This window comes from Ovis aries, chromosome 6 (assembly GCF_016772045.2).
Source record: "Ovis aries strain OAR_USU_Benz2616 breed Rambouillet chromosome 6, ARS-UI_Ramb_v3.0, whole genome shotgun sequence".
In the NCBI taxonomy this organism is placed as follows: Eukaryota; Metazoa; Chordata; class Mammalia; order Artiodactyla; family Bovidae; genus Ovis; species Ovis aries.
In genome coordinates, this window is record NC_056059.1 from 36,522,453 (window position 1) to 36,543,554 (window position 21,102).

The 21,102-nt window shown below is 36.1% G+C and overlaps 1 protein-coding gene across 16 annotated transcripts in view; it reads left to right on the plus strand.

The window, feature by feature from the left end:
• FAM13A (family with sequence similarity 13 member A) overlaps nt 1-21,102 on the plus strand; it is a 340,765-nt gene that overhangs the window by 168,141 nt on the left and 151,522 nt on the right. For 9 of the 16 annotated variants that reach the window (XM_060416890.1, XM_060416884.1, XM_060416886.1 and 6 more), the window contains exons 6-7: nt 4,560-4,634; nt 17,643-17,834. In XM_060416890.1, coding sequence (XP_060272873.1) covers nt 4,560-4,634; nt 17,643-17,834 — 267 coding nt within the window. The remainder of the gene's footprint in view (nt 1-4,559; nt 4,635-17,642; nt 17,835-21,102) is intronic. The other 7 variants (XM_060416893.1, XM_027970873.3, XM_060416894.1 and 4 more) reach the window with 1 other exon arrangement.

The window sequence follows — 21,102 nt, forward strand, 5'->3', positions numbered from 1 at the left end:
ATGGCTTTTTAAAAGCACAACTTTAAAAAGGCTTAATCTTTAAACTGTTTCTCATAATATATTACCGAGTTTCCATACTGTATCTGATTTAAAACAATAAATTAAGTTATTACCAGTTACTGATTTAAGCTACTAGTTGAATTACTTAATTTTTCTTTAGAAATCTGAGTAACACTACCCTGCAGGGAATGTTGCTGGTGTTCTATAGCTCACTGCCACTGCTGGGGTGCCCACACCTCTGCAGCATTCTGATGGCACTCTGGGAATGCAGCTCTGAAGAGGACATGGCTTACCTTTTAGTCAATAAATACTGTTTCCTGGAAGAATCATGAAATCTTGAAATTTAAGACAAGATAGGATTCTTGGAGCACATATAATCAATCCCTTTGTTTTATAGATCTTTGCACTGAGGGAAACATCCAAGAGGTTAAAATGCTTGCCTGGCTTCCTAGAGATGATTAGTTCAAGAACTAGGATGAGAAAGCAGATCTCTTGACTGCATTTTGTGCTGTGACTACTAAACTTCACAATGACTCTGTTGTCTGAATTTGAAGTCATAAAACAAAAAATAAAAGAATGTATGTAGGTGGCATTTTCTGTTAAAAGTTTACAGAAAGCACTTTCAGAGTCTTTTAGGGAAAAGCTGACTCTCAGCTTTAAATTTATTAATTCACAGGGACAGGGAGGCAAAATAAGGGTGATACCATCACTTTTAAAGGGAATACCATCACTTCTAGTTTATGCCTGAGGAAGAATTATAGGCCTTTATAAACCCAGACATACATAAACAAAGGTCAGTTATTCCTATTAACTTCCCTTACCAGTCAGCCTGTTTTCTTCTCGTCACATTCTAACATTTACGTACTAGCAGTTCCAGTTTAAAAAGAGGTATAAGGATTATACCTAATTATATTACCTAAGTGTAGCCAAATTACACAACAGATTATGCAGTTAATAACTTGGACCTTTTAAATGTCATTCTGGTTATAGTTTATTCCTCTCACAGTGAGTCAGAAACAGGAATGGGTTCATTCACTATTTCCAGTAAACAGCTTCCCACCAGCAGGTGTTGTGACTGGTGGGAATGGGTAGGACTGGAAGGCACACTTACTTGGACATCTCAGAACTGTACCCTTGACCCATACATAGGGCTGTGCTCGAGGCCACAGGCAGCTGAGTGTGTTGGCAGCACTGCAGTGACCCTCCCCCCACACCCCCTACTCAAGCTCACAAGAGGCTCTGCTCTCCTCCGAGTCTGGGAATACTGTTCCCTACAAAGCAGAGAATGGGTGCCTGTGCAGACCTGTGGCCCAGGCCCCATGCTGTGTGTGATTTCGGTCACATCACCTCAGGATCCACATCTCCCACTTGTAAAATCAGAGGAGGGTAGCTGAGCACTGGTTCTTTAAAAATTCTCTTGGCTTTAAAATGCTGTAGTTCTACAACCTACTATTTCAAGATGTTGAGTATATTGGATGATAAGTAGTATCTATAGATGAAAAGAGCTCAGGCTTTAAAGTAATTCAAAACCATCTTTGAATCCTGTGTGACATTAGGCAATTTACTTAACTTCTGTACACTTTTATTGTGTAATGTTAATAGTTAAAAGGGGAATAATGATAATACAATTATAGTACTTAACTCATAGACTGTTGAGGTGGAAATGGTATTATAAATGCAAAGTCTTTAGCACCATGTCTGATATATCCTATAATTTAGTAATTATTTATTAGTAGTGAGTAGCAGTATTATTTCCTTTAGGGATGTTTTATACTAATAATATACTGTTTTCTTTAGAAACAAAATAATCCCAGCAAATTTTAGAAAGGTATGTTCAGTTCAGTTCAGTCGCTCAGTAGTGTCCGACTCTTTGCGACCCCATGAATCACAGCACACCAGGCCTCCCTGTCCATCACCAACTTCCAGAGTTCACTCAGACTCACGTCCATCGAGTCAGTGATGCCATCCAGCCATCTCATCCTCTGTCCTTCCCTTCTCCTCCTACCCCCAATCCCTCCCAGCATCAGTCTTATCCAATGAGTCAACTCTTTGCATGAGGTGGCCAAAGTACTGGAGTTTCAGCTTTAGCAGCATTCCTTCCAAAGAAATCCCAGGGCTGATCTCCTTCAGAATGGATTGGTTGGATCTCCTCGCAGTCCAAGGGACTCTCAACAGTCTTCTCCAACACCACGGTTCAAAAGCATCAATTCTTCAGCGCTCAGCCTTCTTCACAGTCCAACTCTCACATCCATACATGACCACAGGAAAAACCATATTAATAACCTCAGATATGCAGATGACACCACCCTTATGGCAGAAAGTGAAGAGGAACTAAAAGCCTCTTGATGAAAGTGAAAGTGGAGAGTGAAAAAGTTGGCTTAAAGCTCAACATTCAGAAAACGAAGATCATGGCATCCGGTCCCATCACTTCATGGCAAATAGATGGGGAAACAGTGGAAACAGTGGCAGACTTTATTTTGGGGGGCTCCAAAATCACTGCAGATGGTGATTGCAGCCATTAAATTAAGAGACTTTTACTCCTTGGAAGGAAAGTTATAACCAACCTAGACAGCATATTCAAAAGCAGAGACGTTACTTTGCCAACTAAGGTCCGTCGGTCAAGGCTATGGTTTTTTCTGTGGTCATGTAGACTGTAGTTTTGTTTAAAAGATGATGATCTTAAAAAAGGATGATAATTAATTAGCTGTGAGAGGAACTTGAAAAAAACTCATTATTTAGGTGATTGAATGGTAGGCATGATGGGAAAAGAAATGAGATGCAGAGGTAAAGGTTATGGAGCAAGTAAAAGAAATCTGACTCATTCTTAGCATTTTTGTCAACTATCATCTTCCTGTTACATAGTTTTGTTCTATCTTAATCTAGAGATAGAATCATCTATGGAAAATTTACTAAACTTAATGGCTATTCAGAAGTGAATTCCTGTATTATTTTTAAAACAACAAGATTATTCTTTTCATGTATTCAGTTCAGTTCAGTTGCTCAGTTGTGTCCAACTCTTTGCAACCCCAATGAACTGCAGCACGCCAGGCCTCCCTGCCTATCACCAACTCCCGGAGTCCACCCAAACCCATGTCCATCGAGTCAGTGATGCCATCCAACCATCTCACCCTCTGTCATCTCCTTCTCCTCCTGCCCTCAATCTTTCCCAGCATTAGGTCTTTTCAAATGAGTCAGCTCTTTGCATCAGGTGGCCAAAGTATTGGAGTTTCAGCTTCAACATCAGTCCTTCCAATGAACACCCAGGACTGATCTCCTTTAGGATGGACTGGTTGGATCTCCTTGCAGTCCAAGGGACTCTCCAGAGTCTTCTCCAACACCACAGTTCAAAATCATCAGTTCTTTGGCACTCAGCTTTCTTTATAGTCCAACTCTCACATCCATACATGACCACTGGAAAAACCATAGCCTTGACTAGATGGACCTTTGTTGGCAGTGTCTCTGCTTTTGAATATGCTATCTCGGTTGGTTATAACTTTCTTCCAAGGAGTAAGTGTCTTTTAATTTTACGCCTTCAATCACCATCTGCAGTGGTTTTGGAGCCCCCAAAAATAAAATCAGCCCCTCTTTCCACTGTTTCCCCATCTATTTGCCATGAAGTGATGGGACTGGATGCCATGATATTCGTTTTCTGAATGTTGAGCTTTAAGCCAACTTTTTCACTCTCCTCTTTCATCAAGAGGCTCTTTAGTTCTTCTTCAATTTTTACCATAAGGGTGGTATCATCTGCACATCTGAAATTATTGATATTTCTCCCAGCAATCTTGATTCCAGCTTGTGCTTCCTCCAGCCCAGCGATTCTCATGATGTACTCTGCATTTAAGTTAAATAAGCAGGGTGACAATATACAGCCTTGACGTACTGCTTTTCCTATTTGCAGCCAGTCTGTTGTTCTGTGTCCAGTTCTAACTGTTGCTTCCTGACCTGCATACAGGTATTATGTAGAAATAAATAGTAAATCTATCCAACCCCAAGCAAGCTGCCACCCATAATCTCTGCTCTTATTTTTGCATGTACTATATTGACATGAACCAGGGGCTTAGAAGCTTAATTATTTTGTAAACAGATACTTTGATATTTTTCTCAGGATATTGATATTGTCGCTATTCAGTAGCAGTTTGCTAGATAATATGAAGGAATTTGTTTTATGATAAAATATTTATAGAATCAAAACCCATTTGTGAAATACTTGGAGAAAGTTGGAAACTCAAAGTTTGGTGTTGATGTGTTGGAAAATTACTCTATAGTTCTCCAAAGGAGAGATGAGCTATCTGTGAATATGTAAGTAACATGATATATCATCTTAGAATATCTATGTCCTATAGGTACCAAAGTGATTCTGTCACTGTCTTATGTTACTTCACTGTTGTATGTGGTGAAGAAAAGAAATGTTTTGGCTTCTCACTACAATCTCACTAGCTTCTGGTGTGAACAACTCAATCCAGAAATGATTTTCACTGATTAGGGTAGTGAATTAGGGTAATTTCTGATTCGGGCAGTGTTCTTCCATCTCTAATGTTTCTTTCATACTTCTTTTATAGGAGGCCAATTGTAAGAACATCCTTCTAACAAAAGATTTCGAAAGAGATGCACAAAAGCCATCTCCAAAAACCAAGGTAGGCTATCTCTGCTCTTTACGCAAAAACATTTAGGAAGACTCTTTATCTTCTTGTGTTTCCATGTTCTGTTGCTTGGATTTCCCTCAGCACCACCACCCCACCTCATTTGGACCTTGTGGTCTTAAATATAACATATACTTTATATGTCATATTTACTGTGTAATCCAGGATTATAGTCATCTAAAAATGCTCAACACATTTATTATTTAACAGTGATATTTTTATTTTTGTATTATCCCACTATTTTTTTGTATTTTACATTGATGTATAGTTGATTTACAATGTTGTATTAGTTTCAAATTTGCAGCAAAGTGATTCAGTTGTACCTATACGTACATCTATTACTGTTCAGATTCTTTTCCCAGGGAGATTATTACAGAGTACTGAGTAGAGTTCCCTGTACTATACAGTAGGTCCTTGTTGATTATCTTTTGTATATATAGTAGTGTGTATATGTTAACTCCAACCTCCTTATCCTCACCCCTACCTTTCCCCTTTGGTAGCCATAAGTGGTTTTCTAAGTCTGTGAGTCTGTTTGTGTTCTGTAAATAAATTCATTTGTATCGTTTTTTAGATACCACACATAAGTGATATCACACATTATTTGCCTTTCTGTTGTATGACTTACTTGACTTAGTATGATAAGCTCCACATCCATCCATGTGCTGCAAATGGCAAAATTTATGACTAATATTCTGCTGTATGTTATGTGTATACATACACACACACGTCTTTATTCATTCCCCTGTCAATGGACATTTAGGTTGCTTCTGTGTCTTGGCTGTTGTAAATTGGGGTGCATGTATGTTTTTGAATTATGATTTTCTCCAGACATATGCCCAGGAATGGGAATGCTGAATCATATGATAGCTCTATTTTTAGTTTTTTGAGGAACCTCCATACTGTTCTCTATAATGTCTGTACCAGTTTACATTCCTACCAACAGTGTAGGAGGGTTCCCTTTCCTCCATACCCTCTCCAGCATGTACTGTTTTAAGACTTTTTGATATGAACTATCATACATATGATAGAATAAAGGGTATAATGTGTAAAATTTTGTTTTCCTTATTAAGATAATTTCAAAATGCACATATTTGTTTTGCTACTGAGAAGAAAAACTCATTTGACTGGAAATATATTGCAAGAATTTGTTTGATACACCCAGAAGAGTGATTGCATTAATTTTAGAGCCCCTTTCCAAATCTTACATCTTTTAAGTAGAACTTCTTCTATATGCTGGGCTTCCCTGGTGGCTCAGAGGGTAAAGCGTCTGCCTGCAATGTGGGAGACCCAGGTTTGATCCCTGTGTTGGGAAGATCCCCTGGAGAAGGAAATGGCAACCCACTCCAGTATTCTTGCTGGAGAATTCCATGGACAGAGCAGCCTGGTAGGCTACAGTCCGTGGGGTCGCAAAGAGTCAGACACGACTGAGCAACCTCACTCACTCACTCTACTATATACTAGGTGTATATGATATTCCTAATTGGCCACTGTATATTTTAAACTTATCTATTTTTGACTATTTTGGATCTTCTTAGCCGTGCACAGGCTTTCTCTAGTTGTGGTGAGCGGAGTCTGCTCTCTAGCTGTGGTCCATGGGCTTCTCACCGCAGTGGCTTGTTTCAGAGCCCAGGCTCTAGAACCCATGGGCTTCAGTAGTTGTGCACAGGTTCAGCAGCTGTGGTGTGTGGTGCACGGGCTTAGTTACCCTGAGGCATGTGGAATCTTCCCAGACTAAGGATCAAACCTGTGTCCCCTGCATTGGCAGGAGAATTCTTAACCACTGGATCACCAAGGAAGTCCTGTGACATTTATAGAGCTACCTTTTGGTTTTCTCCAATTCTAAGACAAAATTTTCTCCAAATTTTCTTGAGTACATTTTGGGCAAAATTTTATTTTATTTTTTTTCTCAGTGTGTATCTCCCCATTTATTTAGATTTTCTTGATTTTTCACCATTTTGCAATTTTCTTGTCTTCAGTTTTAATTGCACATTATTATAAAAATGATTTTGACTTTAATTTTAAAGGCAAATCAAGTTAAGTGTGAGTCATTACTTAGCATCTTACAGTAAAAGTCTACAGTTGTTTTTTTTAATTTTTAAAAAATCTTATGAAACTTTTTCCACCTTTTTTTCTGGAAAATTGTTTTAATTTTTATGCTTTTCTTTCCAGATCAGACTATTTTAAAAATCTTTTTCATTAATATATTTTCTATACAAACTTACATAACTTTAGTTCTCTAGAAGAAATCTTCTTTACTGTCAAAAATATGCTCACCAAAACAAGTGCATTGAAAAATATAGGATTTGAGAAACATTTTTAGGTAACATTTGCTTGTTATCTTCATTTTTATTGGTATACCTACTTTTAGGTGAAGAGACCTTAGATGAATCACTTTCTAAACGGAAGATAATCTTGAAACCTGTCATAAAAATTGTTTGAAGGGATTCTTTTATTCTTATCAAATTAATCCAGTTTGGAATATTTCAGGCATATAGAGAATCAGTAATTAATATGCATTGATTATCCTCTGTGAGTCTCACTGTATTGTTCATGACCAAGCTAATTAAATAGAGAAATTGCTTCCTTGGTTAATCTGCAGTTTGTGACTTTAGCTTTTTTGTGGTCTTACATGAGCAAGTTTAAATTTACATGAGCACGCTAATCTTTGCTTAGCGTTGCTTACTTTAGACGTGATTAAAATCCTTGTAGTTTCAAATCCCCAGAAACGAGGCAGAGCATGTGAGCTACACAAGATTATAAGGCACTAACTCTTTCACCCAGATCATATTAAAGATCTTTTTTCCAGCAGTTGATCTTTGAAAGCTGAAGCTGAAAACACCTTCAAAATGTAGTTGATATAAAAAACAAAATGTGGATGGTGTGTCCTTTCTAGAATGACTTAGGGAGCTGTGAGAATGATGTGTATCCTTGGTACTAATGTTACTTCATTTGGCCTCCATAGCGGTCTTTCTCAGACAGCTCTAGTTACAGCTGTATGTGCCTTGGACAGCTACATATTTCTGATCCCTATATGGCTAGAGATGTAAAATGGTAATCCAGAAATGGCATGTGTCCCATTGGCTCTGGAGATGTCTCTCTAGTCTAAGCCATCTGTCCCCATCTGTGTTCCCTCTGCTAGCTGTTGTCTCTGCTCTTAGGCAATGGGGAGGATTGTATTTCTCTCCCTTACATAGGAAAACCTCTTCCTGACCTGAGTCTGCTGGAAAAAATAAATGATACCTTCATTACACAGTGCCATGATACTTCCTGGATGAGCAATGATCACCAGCCCTGTTAGTTCAAGGACATGCTCATATAACCATTTCATGCCCCATACTGGATAGACTACATATGCAAACAAGTAACTGGAATAGATGAATAGAAGGGAACATTAAACAGATTTTTAAAGAGGTGTAAAACGTAGACATAGCTTCTTGTAACCTAGTATGATCATGATCTGAGAAGAGACAAAATCTTCCTCTGCCTAATACAAATGCCAGTGGCTGTAAATAAGCCTCATAGGTCATATTCATTGGTCACAATATAAACCCTGAAGAGGATCCAGGAACTGAGGGGGAAAAAAAAACTCTTTCTTCTCTCTCTCCTTGGTGTATGACCTAGACTTCCCACTTAACTTGCTATGTTCTTGTTGACCTTGGTTTAAAAAAAAGTTCAGGCCATTGTATAAGAAGGACTGTCCAATTAATTCAGTGCTGGGTGAAGGTGTAAAATACAAGATAACCTGTTTCCTTTCTGATTCCCTGATAGCTCAGTTGGTAAAACTAAAATTAGAAGCACATAATAGTTTTAGTCACTAAATTCTCCTAGTGCTTTTATAAATGTTTCTTTTAGTAAACCAAGTCATATTAACTATAAAATGTGTGATAAAAATAGTGCAGTTATCAAGTAAACAGTTATGTAGTAGAAGCAACTGTTAAATTATTTTTATTTTCAGAGGTTAATGACTTCAGGGATCATGCATCATTTATGAAGGAGATTTTATTCAAAAGGAAACCAGTTGTCACATTTGTAGTTTCTTAAATAATTTTTTAAATGCCTATGCCTATTAGCAAAGTAAACTAGAAACTTAGAATAATGTAGAATTTTGAGAGATTTTAGTGACAGTATAATTAAATTTACAAATTAAGTCATTTAATAAACATTTAATTTTACCAAGATTCAAAGTTATTTTAAAGTCATTGTTAATGGATATGAATGTATTTTGTGGTTGCTTTAATTTATAAAACATTCTAATTAGTATTCTGCTTTTCCACTGAATGTTGTTTCAGTATGTGTTTCCATGTATCAGCTTAGCTTGTGTGCTTATTTAGTAAAAGTAACAGTAGTAGTAGCAGTAATAGTGATGATTGCTAATACTGATCAATGCCAGACACTATAGTTAATATATATATATTATCTAATAATCATAACATTTCATATATTGTCATACCATATTAACTATTCTGAAATTTTGAAACTGCTTCTAATTATCATTAATATAAAAAGCCTTACTTGATAAATGTTAACCAAAGAGTAATTTTTAAACACTTTTATTTTTTAGGTTTTATGACCTATAAAAGAATTAAAGAGAAAAATTGTTTTATGATTAATATACCCTAACATACCATCTCTCCTCCCTGTTTTGAAATTGTTTACAATTTCAACACATGTTATTATAGATTAATTGAATGCCTGTATGTATATATAATAGATATCATAATTTTGTAGGTTTTACAATTGTATATTAAAATGTAGTCTATCACCTTTTGCAGTTTTCTTTTTCCTGTTCAATAAAATGTGTCCTATCAATATTCACTTTCAGTAAGAATATATAATGCAGTTTACTTAGATATTCTAGATTTTTCTATTTGGGTTGTCTCCAATATTTAGATGACTTCCAGTATTTTGCTATTACAGATCCATTTTACGCGAGTAATTTTAACATGATACCTTTGCACCTATAGAAATAGGATCATATGTAGATACATCTTTGTCCAGGTATTACAAATGCTCTTAAAATGGGCCAGTTTGCATGTTCAGCGGCTGTGTGTGACTGTTTCCATTTTTCACATTCTCTGAAATCCTTGGTAATATCAGAGTTCTTGTGGTTGTTTCCCCCAATCAAATGAGTGTAGGAAACAACTTGCTATTGCCTTAGTTTGAGTTTCTCTAATTTCTTGTCATCACAGAGACAATTATTTTTCACTGAATATCCTGTGTTTCTCCATTTCCCAGCCCCACTGCAGGTAGGTGAGGCCAGCCAACTACTTTTGACAATAGGCTGCGAGCAGTATGACAACTCTCAAAGGCTTTTTCAGCCCTTTTTCATAGCACATTGGAGAAGGCAATGGCACCCCACTCCAGTACTCTTGCCTGGAAAATCCCATGGACGGGAGAGCCTGGTGGGCGGCCGTCTATGGGGTCGCACAGGGTCAGACACGACTAAAGCGACTTAGCATCATAGCACATTAACTAGACAGTGGAACATGCGTCTACGGAGCTGCCTGTCTACTTGCATTGGATCTGTGTCATGACTTAAACCTCTGGTTTGTTACACCACTGAGATTTCTGAGTTAATTTGTACCTTCACTGTGATATAGCCTACCACATGGGCAGTGTGTTTTTCATGTGTTTATGTTTTCATATGTTTATTAAACTTTGGTCATATTTTTGATTATTAATCTATGTGCTGTTTCTCCTACCATTGCAAATTTTGCTATTTGGTTGTTTTAATTTTTTCTTAATGATTTATGAGAGTTTGCTATCTATTGTCAGTTATATGTATTCCAGATACTTCCACCCAATTTTCTGGGTTTTTTTTTTTCAAACTGAATACAGTGTTGTTTAATGTTTGAAAGCTTTTTGTTTCAGTGGACTTAGATTCATCGATTTTGGAGTTTTGTGCTTTTTTACATCTTGTTTAAGAAATCCTCACCTACTTTGAGGTCAGTTCAAAAGTCTTTTTTATTATTTTCCAAAAGTTTTAAAGTTTGCTTTGCATATATATAGGTCTTAGTTCATTTGAAATTGAATTTTATGTATAACATAAAGTAGGATCCTCATTTTATAGATGAAAATCAGTCAACTCAGTGTACTTGTTCAACAGTTTCATCTTTTGTCCACTTTTTGAAATAGTATTTCCATTATATGTCAAATGTTTTTATGTCTGTTTCTGTACTGTATTATTTGTTGCTTTTTCTATGTGTTTCTTTTATTTCATTACCCCAGTGTCTTAATTAGTGAAATCTGGTAGTGTATATTTCTTCAACTTTTTCTTCTTGAAAATTATCTTTGCCATTCTTGGTCCTTTGCTTTTGCAATTAAATATTGTCAAGTTTTATGAGAAATTTTACTTAGAATTTAAAGTGAATTAATCTCATGAACATGGTGTTCTATCCATGACCATCATGTAACTTTCTATTTACTCAGATCCTCTTTAATGTCTTTGATTTTTAAAAAATTATAATTTTCTTCTAACTATTCCCCAAGTTATAATTTTTATTCTCGATCTCCTTTTTGTAGATATTATAAATGGAGTACTTATTATATCTTCAAACTTTGTTGCTGATGTTTAGTGTTGAAACTGATTTTTATTGTTGACTTTATATCTGAAAATCTTGTCAAATTTTTATTAGTTCTAATATTTTGTTGAGCAATTCTCTTTGACTTCCTTTGTAGACAATCATATCATCTGGAAATAATGAGAATGATTTATTCCCTTTCAAGCCTCTTATCATTTAATTTCTTTTCTCTTGTGCTATGTTCCAGGACTGCCAGTATAATGTTAAATAGAAATGATGATAGCATGCCTTCTTGCATTGCTTCCTAAGGGAAAGTTTCTACATTTGATTTTTATATATTATCATGGCATTTTTCTTTTTGTTTTGGGGAGGTGAGGGATGGGGGTCATTCTTTCACAATACCAGGCACATAGCAGACCTCTGATACAATCTTGAAAATGAACATGTAAATTATTTGCTTCTTGTTTTTTGTTTCACATGGAAGTAATTAGTGTCCGTATGTTTTCATATGTGTTTTTTTCATACATACAGTCATTAGGTTTATGATGTTTGCTTTCAGTGCTTTGTAGGTATGTTTTATAAACATGTTTTGCTAGGAATTTTATTTTGAGTGAATGTTAAATGTTCCTTCACATTGGTTACGATCATTGCCTGGTTTTTCTCCCATATTCATTTGTTGTGGAGAGTTACATTCATAGATTTTCTAATCTTAAAGCAACAGTGCCTCAGTGGAATAAACCAATTCTGAACCTGACCTTGATACATGTTTTTAAATACCTTGAAAGTTTTGCATGACTGATATTTTACTTAGTATTTTTGCATCTAAGTTAATAAAATGTTTTGTTTAATCAATTTTTGGTATAAAGGTTGTGCTAGCCTAATCAAATGGACCGAGGAGAATCTTTTCTATTCTGTGAAACAATTTAAGATGAGGGTTATCAGTGCCTTCATTATTTGATAGAATATATCTATAAACATGTCTGGGTCTAGTGAGGTTTACTGATTTATGTGTTTTTAATTTTGTTTTGCTTTTTAAATTTGTTTGGCAAGTTGTTTTTTAGCTGCTTATTCAATTTATTTTGGGCTTGTAGTCCTATTCATGTTTTTGTTAATTCTTAATTATTAGTTTTTTATTAAAATATAGTTTATTTCTAATATTATGTTACCTCCAGATACATAATATAGTAATTCAAAAGTTGTATAGATTGTATTCCATCCGTAAGGTTATAAAATGTTGGCTATATTCCTTGTGCTGAACAATATATCCTTGTAGTATATTTATTTTGTATGTAGTAGTTTGTACCTCTTAATCCCCTATCCACAGCTTTTCTTCTCTCCCTTCCCTCTCCCCACTAGTAACCACTAGTTTGTTCTACGTATCTGTGAGTCTGTTTCCATTTTGTTGTATTTATTCATTTATTGTTTAGATTCCACATACAGGCGATAAGAGAGTATTTGTCTCTCTCTGTATGACTTATTTCATTAAGCATAATACTCTTAGGTCCATCCATGTTGTCACAAATGGCAAGATTTCATTCTTTATTATTATGGTTGAATAGTATTCCATTATAGGTGCGTGTGTGTGTACACACAGCTTCTTTATCCATTCGTCTGGTGAAGGGCTCTTAGGTCGTTTCCATGTCTTGGCTATTGTAAATAATGCTGCTATGAACACTAAGGTGCATGTATCTTTTCAGATTAGTGCTTTTATTTTCTTAGGGTGTATACTCAGAAGTAGAATTGCTGGATCATATAGTAGTTCTATTTTTAATTTTTTGATGTTATATTTTCTAGAAAATAGTCTATTTTAATTAGCATAAAAATGTTAATGTTTCCTCTTATTTTTAAAATATTTATTGTAGTCTTTACAAAATCTTTGTCTGTTGTCTTTTTTCGTTTTTGCTATTATCTCAGGACGTTTTCTTGTTTGTTTTTGATTAGGATTGCTAGAAATTTGTTTGTTTTCTTAGACTCTGCAGCTTTTAGTTTTGCTGATTCTCTATTGTATTTGTTTCCCTGATTCATCAACCTCTGCTACTATTTACTCTATATCTATTATTCTTAAGGTAAATCTGTTTTCTTAATGTTTATCACTTTTTCCTCCACAGACATATATTTTAAATACGTTTTCTGTGAGGTGATACTGAAGCTTAATGACCAATTCTTTTAAATACATTTGCTTTGCTTATTAACGGCCTCTTCTGATGTGTCGAGTGTCTTTATTACATTAGAGAATTCTTTTAGAATCATGTAATTTTCTTCCTTCCTTTTATTTTGGTAATACTTTCACAATGCCAGGACATAGAGAACCCTTAAAAAATAATTAAGAACAAATAAATCAATCAGTTTTAAAATTTTTATCATATAAAAGCAGTGTCATTTGTGTGTGTGATTATAGAGAATTTGTGCTTGTAAAAATCTAGTAAAATTTAGTACATTTTCCTGTGGAAAGAGTTCAGTAACCACTAAAAACAATTATTTCTGGAATATAACATTCTGGGCTTTGTTTCTTTTCCTGATTTGTTCCTTTAGAGTTTTTCATCTAGTAATTTCCCATCTGCTTTGTCTGCCCCCATATGCTTGTACATACAGATACATGTTTATTTCACCAGATAGAAAGTGTTCTATATTTTTCCATCTTCCCTATATAGGTGCTAGATAATAAAATTCTCTTTGCCTCTTTCATTATCTTGGGAAATCACTTTGCAAACCTGTCTCTTCAGTGCTAAGTAGTATAAAATTTTGAAAAGTGAATACCTTTGTTCATTTATTACTAGTTATATCTATGATTGAATCTTTTATTTTTTGCAAGCATATTCTTTATTTAGTTTCATAAATCATCACTAATCTATTTGAAGAATTCCTGGATTTCTTTATGATTAATGACATATCAGTTCAGTTCAGTCGCTCAGTCGTGTCCAACTCTTTGTGACCCCATGAATCGCAGCACGCCAGGCCTCCCTGTCCATCACCAACTCCCAGAGTTCACTCAGACTCACATCCATCGAGTCCATGATGCCATCCAGCCATCTCATCCTCGGTTGTCCCCTTCTCCTCATGCCCCCAATCTCTCCCAGCATCAGAGTCTTTTCCAATGAGTCAACTTTTCGCATGAGGTGGCCAAAGTATTGGAGTTTCAGCTTTAGCATCATTCCTTCCAAAGAAATTCCAGGACTGATCTCCTTCAGAATGGACTGGTTGGATCTCCTTGCAGTCCAAGGGACTCTCAAGAGTCTTCTCCAACACCACAGTTCAAAAGGATCAATTCTTCGGCACTCAGCCTTCTTCACAGTCCAACTCTCATATCCATACATGACCACAGGAAAAACCATAGATTCAGTTATTTAGATAGTATTTTCCTATGTTTTATGATATTTTAAAACATATATACGCATGCATGCTAAGTCGCATACATATGTTATCAAGTAAAAAATAATACAAAGTTAAGTAGTCATTTTAAAAGATATTACAAATATGCTATATCTGGGTATACCTGCATAATCTCTTAATCTAATAACTTGGCTAACATGACCTCTATACTTAGCCTCTTTCCATCAGATGTTGTAACCTGCTGTGACCCCAGGCCAAGGAATGGAGGGACCTCTGTGAAATGTCTCTTGATTAGCACTGCTGTGGCATGCAGAGCATAGCTGGCCTGGTCTCACTGGTCCTGAGAACCCAGCTTCCTAAGTCTGGGTCTAGATACTTGCTCACTAACTTTCTACAACCAAAATGATCTCCTCTTGCATATCTGCTCTGCTTTGAGAAACAGCCTGAAGCTCATGCTCAGTTTGGACATTTCATCTCATTTCTCCACTGTGTGTCTGGGATGCAAAGTTACAAAGACTCTGTTTCTTACCTGAAGTTCGGAACTGGAGCCCAGACATATATACTAGCAACTAAATTAAGACATCACTATGCCAGACCAGTTTTCTGATCTCAGATCTACGTTTGAGTTTACTGTCGTATTTGGCAAACAGCCAAATCTTAACCTGATTGCCATGATTGCTTTTTAGCCCTAAAGATCTCACTGACGTTTTTGTTCCAATTTCCCCTGGTTTGTCCTGTTCAATAAGTATGACCAGTCCGATCACAATCATTAGTGACAACTTTTGTAACAGCCCCATAATATTAATGACTTCATTTATAAAGTTTATTTCCCACTCCTGTCACAGTCCAATGCAGCTGGAGGAGGATTTATAGGTAGAAATGTCCAAACAGTGATTCAGGTCTCAGGCTGCTTCCATCTTTCAACTATGTCATCTAAAAGGTGGCTTCTAATCTCAGGAGTGAAAAAGAAAAAAAAGTGTGTGCAGAGTTCATAGATATTTAATCGCCTTAGTAACAGAAGTAACTCTTGTCCCTTCTGCTCACATTCCAGAACTCAGTAACATTTGTGGGAGTCTGTAAATGTAGTTTTCCAGTGTGCCCAGGAAAAGGAAGATGAACTAGGAATTGATGAGTACATAACATTGTTCTTTCTACAGCATGCCCTTCTGTTTGCCAAATACATTTTTTTCCCCATTTCTCTTACCCTGCAGAAAACACACTCAGCCCTTCTGCATGGATGAAAATCCAAAGAACCAGCCAGTCATTACAACCAACTCAATCTCCAAAATATCTAGGAGACACATCAATGCTCCTTCAGGTCTAGACATGGTTCTCCTTGTTCTGAGACTCTGTGAAATTAAAAGATAAATTGTCCATCCCTCCACACACATCCATCCCATGTACAAACAGTACTGTTTGTACTAAACAGTCTCACTCGCACTCCAGGACACACACATACACGTGCACAGAAGTCATGGAGGCACTTTCTGCGAGGAATTGCATTTCCTTTTTCTCTCTGAAAGCTGCCTTCACCTTTTAGAATTTCCTCCTTGTCATTACTCCCCTGTTAGTGAGTGCAGTGATTGTGTCTTCCTTAAACTACAGCTTGCCTCCTGTTCGTGGAAGTTTGGTGTCTCAGGAATTGTTTTACCTCTTGCACAGCAAAGACTTCTTTAGTTTGGCCTGATACTTTTTTGTAGTAATGGTAGTGGTTTGTTGATTATTTTGCTGTGGTGTGAGGCCAGGTTTATAGTAAACTCCCTCCAAATGTAAAAACATGATTAACATCCAATCTGTTTGCTTTCAGTCATTTCCAGGAGGCAGTTAAAATCCTCAATGTATGTTGTTTTCTCCTCTGCCTTCAAAGCTCATGGGAATTCCTCCTTAGAAGAAATTAACCAGAATCCTACTGGCAAGGGATTCTGGGAAATCCGTTTCCTTTCTTTATACCCCGTGCCATACACAGTTGTCTTATAAAATCACATGAAATTGTGTTTCAAAGAAGTACAATGGACTGTCTGCAATTAAGTTGGTTCCAACTGACTTTGTGGAAGAAATAGAGGTTAAGTCAAACTTTTGTGTAACAGAAAGAGGGTTTTAGAACAATAACAAAAAAGGCACATGTATGAACAAAAAGGTAATAATTATTAGAGGGATTTGTTTTGGCCAAGTTTGATGACAAGAGGAGAGTGAGATGACTTTAGAAAGAAACAGGTCTTTGGTGTACATGTTACAGAAGCAACTCTTTCACTCAACAGGAGTGTGGCCTGAGGCACATTACAGAAGATTTTACAACCTCAGTATTCTAACTTATAAAAGATAATAACATATAATAATTATCTTATAAATGTCACTTTTTGAGTATTTACTGTTGCTAAGTCACTTTAGTAGTGTCTGACTCCTTGTGACCCCATGGACTGTAGCCTGCCAGGCTTCTCTGTCCATGGGGTTTTCCAGTCAAGAATACTGGAGTGGGTTGCCATTTCCTCCTCTGGGGAATCTTCCCAACCCAGGGATCGAACCAGCGTCTCTTAGTTCTCCTGCGTTGGCAGGCAGGTTCTTTACCACTAGAGCCACCTGGGAACTGTTTGCTAGACACTGTGAAAAATACTTCTGATACTACTTTATTAAACCTTCCTGACACTATAAAATAAAAATTACCTTTATCAATCTATATTGCCTAGGTTACACTTCAGTAATAAAGCAATCCCATAATCCTAGTGGCTTAAAACTACATTTATTTCTTGCTCATGCTCCCCGTCCAATTTAGATTGACAGGTGGGCTCTGTTTATTCTGGTTGCTTGAGGAGCTTTTCTGGCAGAGTAACCCATCTCAAATTTGGCCATTGTGGTGCCAGAGGAAAGAGTTCTGTGGGATCTTGCACTGACAGTTAAACGCCTTGTACGCGTGCACGCTAAGTCACAAAGAGTTGTGTCCGACTCTTTGCAATCCCGTGGACTGTAGCCTGCCAGTCTCCTCTTTCCTTGACTCAAAAATATTTCTTCGCTTCTGGTCATAACTCATTTAGCCAGAACTAATCATGTTGCATCACCCAGCCACAATGAAAACAGGAAATACAACTCTATTATGTGCTTGGAAGAAACTTTAGCAGTACTTACCAATATCTTCATTTTTCTTCTTTCTTTATAGATGAAGGACTTCCCTATAGCTCAGACGGCAAAAAAATCTGCCTGCAATGCAGGGTACCTGGGTTTGACCCCTGGATCAGAAAAAACTTCTGGAGAAGGGAATGGCAGTCCACTCCAGTATTCTTGCCTGGAGAATCCTATGGACAGAGGAGACTGGTGGGCAGTTGGTGGGATCAAAAAGAGTCAGATACGAGTAAGTGACCAACATTTCTACTACTAGTTTAATAGTACTTACCAATACCTTCACTTTTCTTCTTTCCTTATACATGAGAAAATGGAAGCTTAAGAGAAGCTAGTTAATTTTCCCAAGGTTGTATGGATAATAAGGGCCAGACATATTTGAACCTAGAGATCAAACTCTTTATATAGCGCCTCCCCCATTTCTGGAGTCCTGCATGGCGTATTGCATTTTTCTGCCTCCATGGCACAGAAGTTGCGAGAATTAGTGTTCTAAGTAATTGATGTACTGCCTAAGACATGGAGTGAACATGCAGGGCCTTGTGGTTATCTTTCTTCTTCATTTTTTAAAAATTTCTTTACCCATAACTTCGAGTCCTTCTTAAGTGCAAAAGCTCTGAACTGTTTTTGTAGTGACTTTATTTTCTCCAGGATGACAGCAGCTCTTCTCAGTTATCCACATTGGACATATCTTGTGTGTAAAGGTGTCCTGTTGCGCATGACTTCATATTCTCATCACCCATTCTGAAAACCATTCTATATGTCAACTAAACTTTTAGGATACAGGACTTTCTCAGACTGTCCTACCGAACTCTCAATGTAATAAGATAATTCTCAATGTAAAGATAGGCTTTAGAGGGGTATCCTAGGAATCCAACAACCTTACCAATACTGTGGATATTGCTATGGAAGATTATAGGTTAAGTTGCATATTAGGCCACAAAGTTTGGACTTTTTCCTCAATGTGATAAATATTTATTTACTGTTTCACATTGTCAGATGCAGATGTAAAATGTACTTGTTTGTTAAGGCCTCTCATACGCAGAATTTATAGGCATTGAATAACTATAAATGCTAAAGAAGTTTCTTAAATCCATCACGAAATACTACCTCAGTTCTTATAATCCTGTCATTAGCTTTACTAGTTATTGTATTGAAAAATCAATATTGAATGTTTGTTTGCTTTGCCTCTTAAAATTTTAATGGAATGAATATTAAATAAGAGAACAAAATTCTAGATGTGAAATATACCTCAACTCCTTTAAACTGATTAATTGAAGCAACTTTACTTCCTATTTTGATATATATGGTACCTTGGAAATAAAATGAATTACTCTTCTGCCCACAAAATAAAAAAAAAAAAATTACTGGTGTAGTGATAGTGATACTAGTACAGAGCTTTGTATTTCCAAATCAAATAGGTTACTGGTTTCATAAACAATCTTTTTATGGGAAGAGAACTTTTCTTAAAAGTTCCACATTGCATCACCTAAAATATATCTCCATCCCACAGACAGTGGGTCAGGAAATGTTCGAAAAGAAAAAAAAACTGTCTACTCAACTAAGTAAACTTAAAATGAGTACCACTGTTGGACTCACTGGGAGGGAACATGTTAAGGTAGGGATGCAACTAGGGAGTAAGATTCGAGTGAAAGCAGAGGTGGACTGAAGAGGACCTTGAATAGGAGATGGCACTCATAAATTTAACCTTATTAAACAAAGTGGGGAGCCACTGAAGATTTCTTTTGTTAATTTCATTATAAAAGGAAAATTACATTGAAAAAGACAGTAAAGGAAAAAAAGCAAAAATCTAGCTCTTCCCTTTCTACTTCTATTAATATAATCACTATTAGAATTTTAGTAAATAATTTTTGCCTCTTTTCTTACATATATGTGAATGGATTTGAAAAATATATAAGCAGTTTTATTTTCTATTTTCCCTTAATATACTTTATAACCATTTTCTTTGTTAGTACAGACTTCATAATAACAGTGATAATCATTCTCACATTATTGTATTTCAGGTTTTTGGTGATTATAAATACTGTGAGTTAAACACTTTCCAGCACAAAGTTTATTTCTTAGCAAGAATTATGTCTTCAGGATAGATTGGTAAACGTGGACTTACCAGTTCAAAAGATAAATATATTTTTATGGCCCTTAAAACCTATTGCTAAGTTAAATTTTTACTAAAGAGTTATAAAAATTTATACAGCCACTGGAAAATATGAGAGTGCCAATTGCATACATCCTCATCAGCATTAGGTATTATGACTTGATTTTTGTCTATGAACCAAAAGGACTAAAACTGAGACTTTGTTCTAAATTGCTTACTTCATATATTGCTAATGAAATTCCATGTGTTTCTGCTTGTGTGCATGCCAAGTGGCTTCAGTCATGTGTGACTGTTTGCGATGCTGTGGACTGTAGCTTGACAAGCTCCTCTGTCCATGAGATTCTTCAGGCAAGAACACTGGCGTGGATTGCCATGGCCTCCTCCAGTGGATCTTCTTGACCCAGGGATCGAACTTGTGTCTGTTATGTCTGCTGCGTTGGCAGATGGGTTCTTCACCTCTAGTGCCACCTGGGAATCCCATATTTCTGTATACAGGCTTACTGTTGTTTACATTTCCTCTTTTGGTATCTTTCATGTCAATGTACTTATCCATTTAGCTCTCAGTTGCAATCTTAGTGTCTTTCTTAAGAAGCTCTGAGAATTAATTGTATATTAAAAATACTAGCAGTGAATGTTTGTGATAAAAGAAGTGAGGGGACCAGACAGAAGTGTATATTAAGATTAATCTGCATATGGTCTACTGAATAGGTTTTAGAACAGAATCACCAGTGAGAAAAATTCTGTATTACATTATTTTTTTAAATGATGCTGGTCTGACACTAGGCAGAGTTGTTTTTAATTCTCTCATTTCATTCATATTACAGTATGATAATGCTATACTTTTCAAACTATTTTCCCCTTTAAATGTTCATCGTTACAGTAAATTTTCATGACATAAGTGTTACCTGTTCTTAGGGAAGAAAGAAGCATAGCGAAATAGTTTCTTTAGATCACAAGCTCAGGATGGAAGCATAAATTTATACTGCCAAAGTCTCAGTTTAATCTTGAGTTCTGAAAATTGGCAGAATCAGAGAGAATGTAAATACATGAATTATGCATATTATTGCAAGTAGTTCTATTTTATCTTGGCCCATAGTGATTTTGCTTACATATTCTGAATTTTGCTCACCTTCTGAGGTTAGTCCTTTTGGTCATTTCATGCTGAGTCATGTCTATTTTGATTATTGCTTCTCTTTGTCCTTACCAGACATTTAGCCTCTATTGTTTTGGATTGCATCATTTACTTATTTCTTCAAAATAATAATTGTCTACATTATGACAGGCACTGAACTAGAAGATAAGCGCTTAGATTTTAAACTTGGTAGTGGAGTTTTCAATCCAGTGAGGAAGAGAGACTAACTCTCAAATATTTAGTTGCAAATTAAAT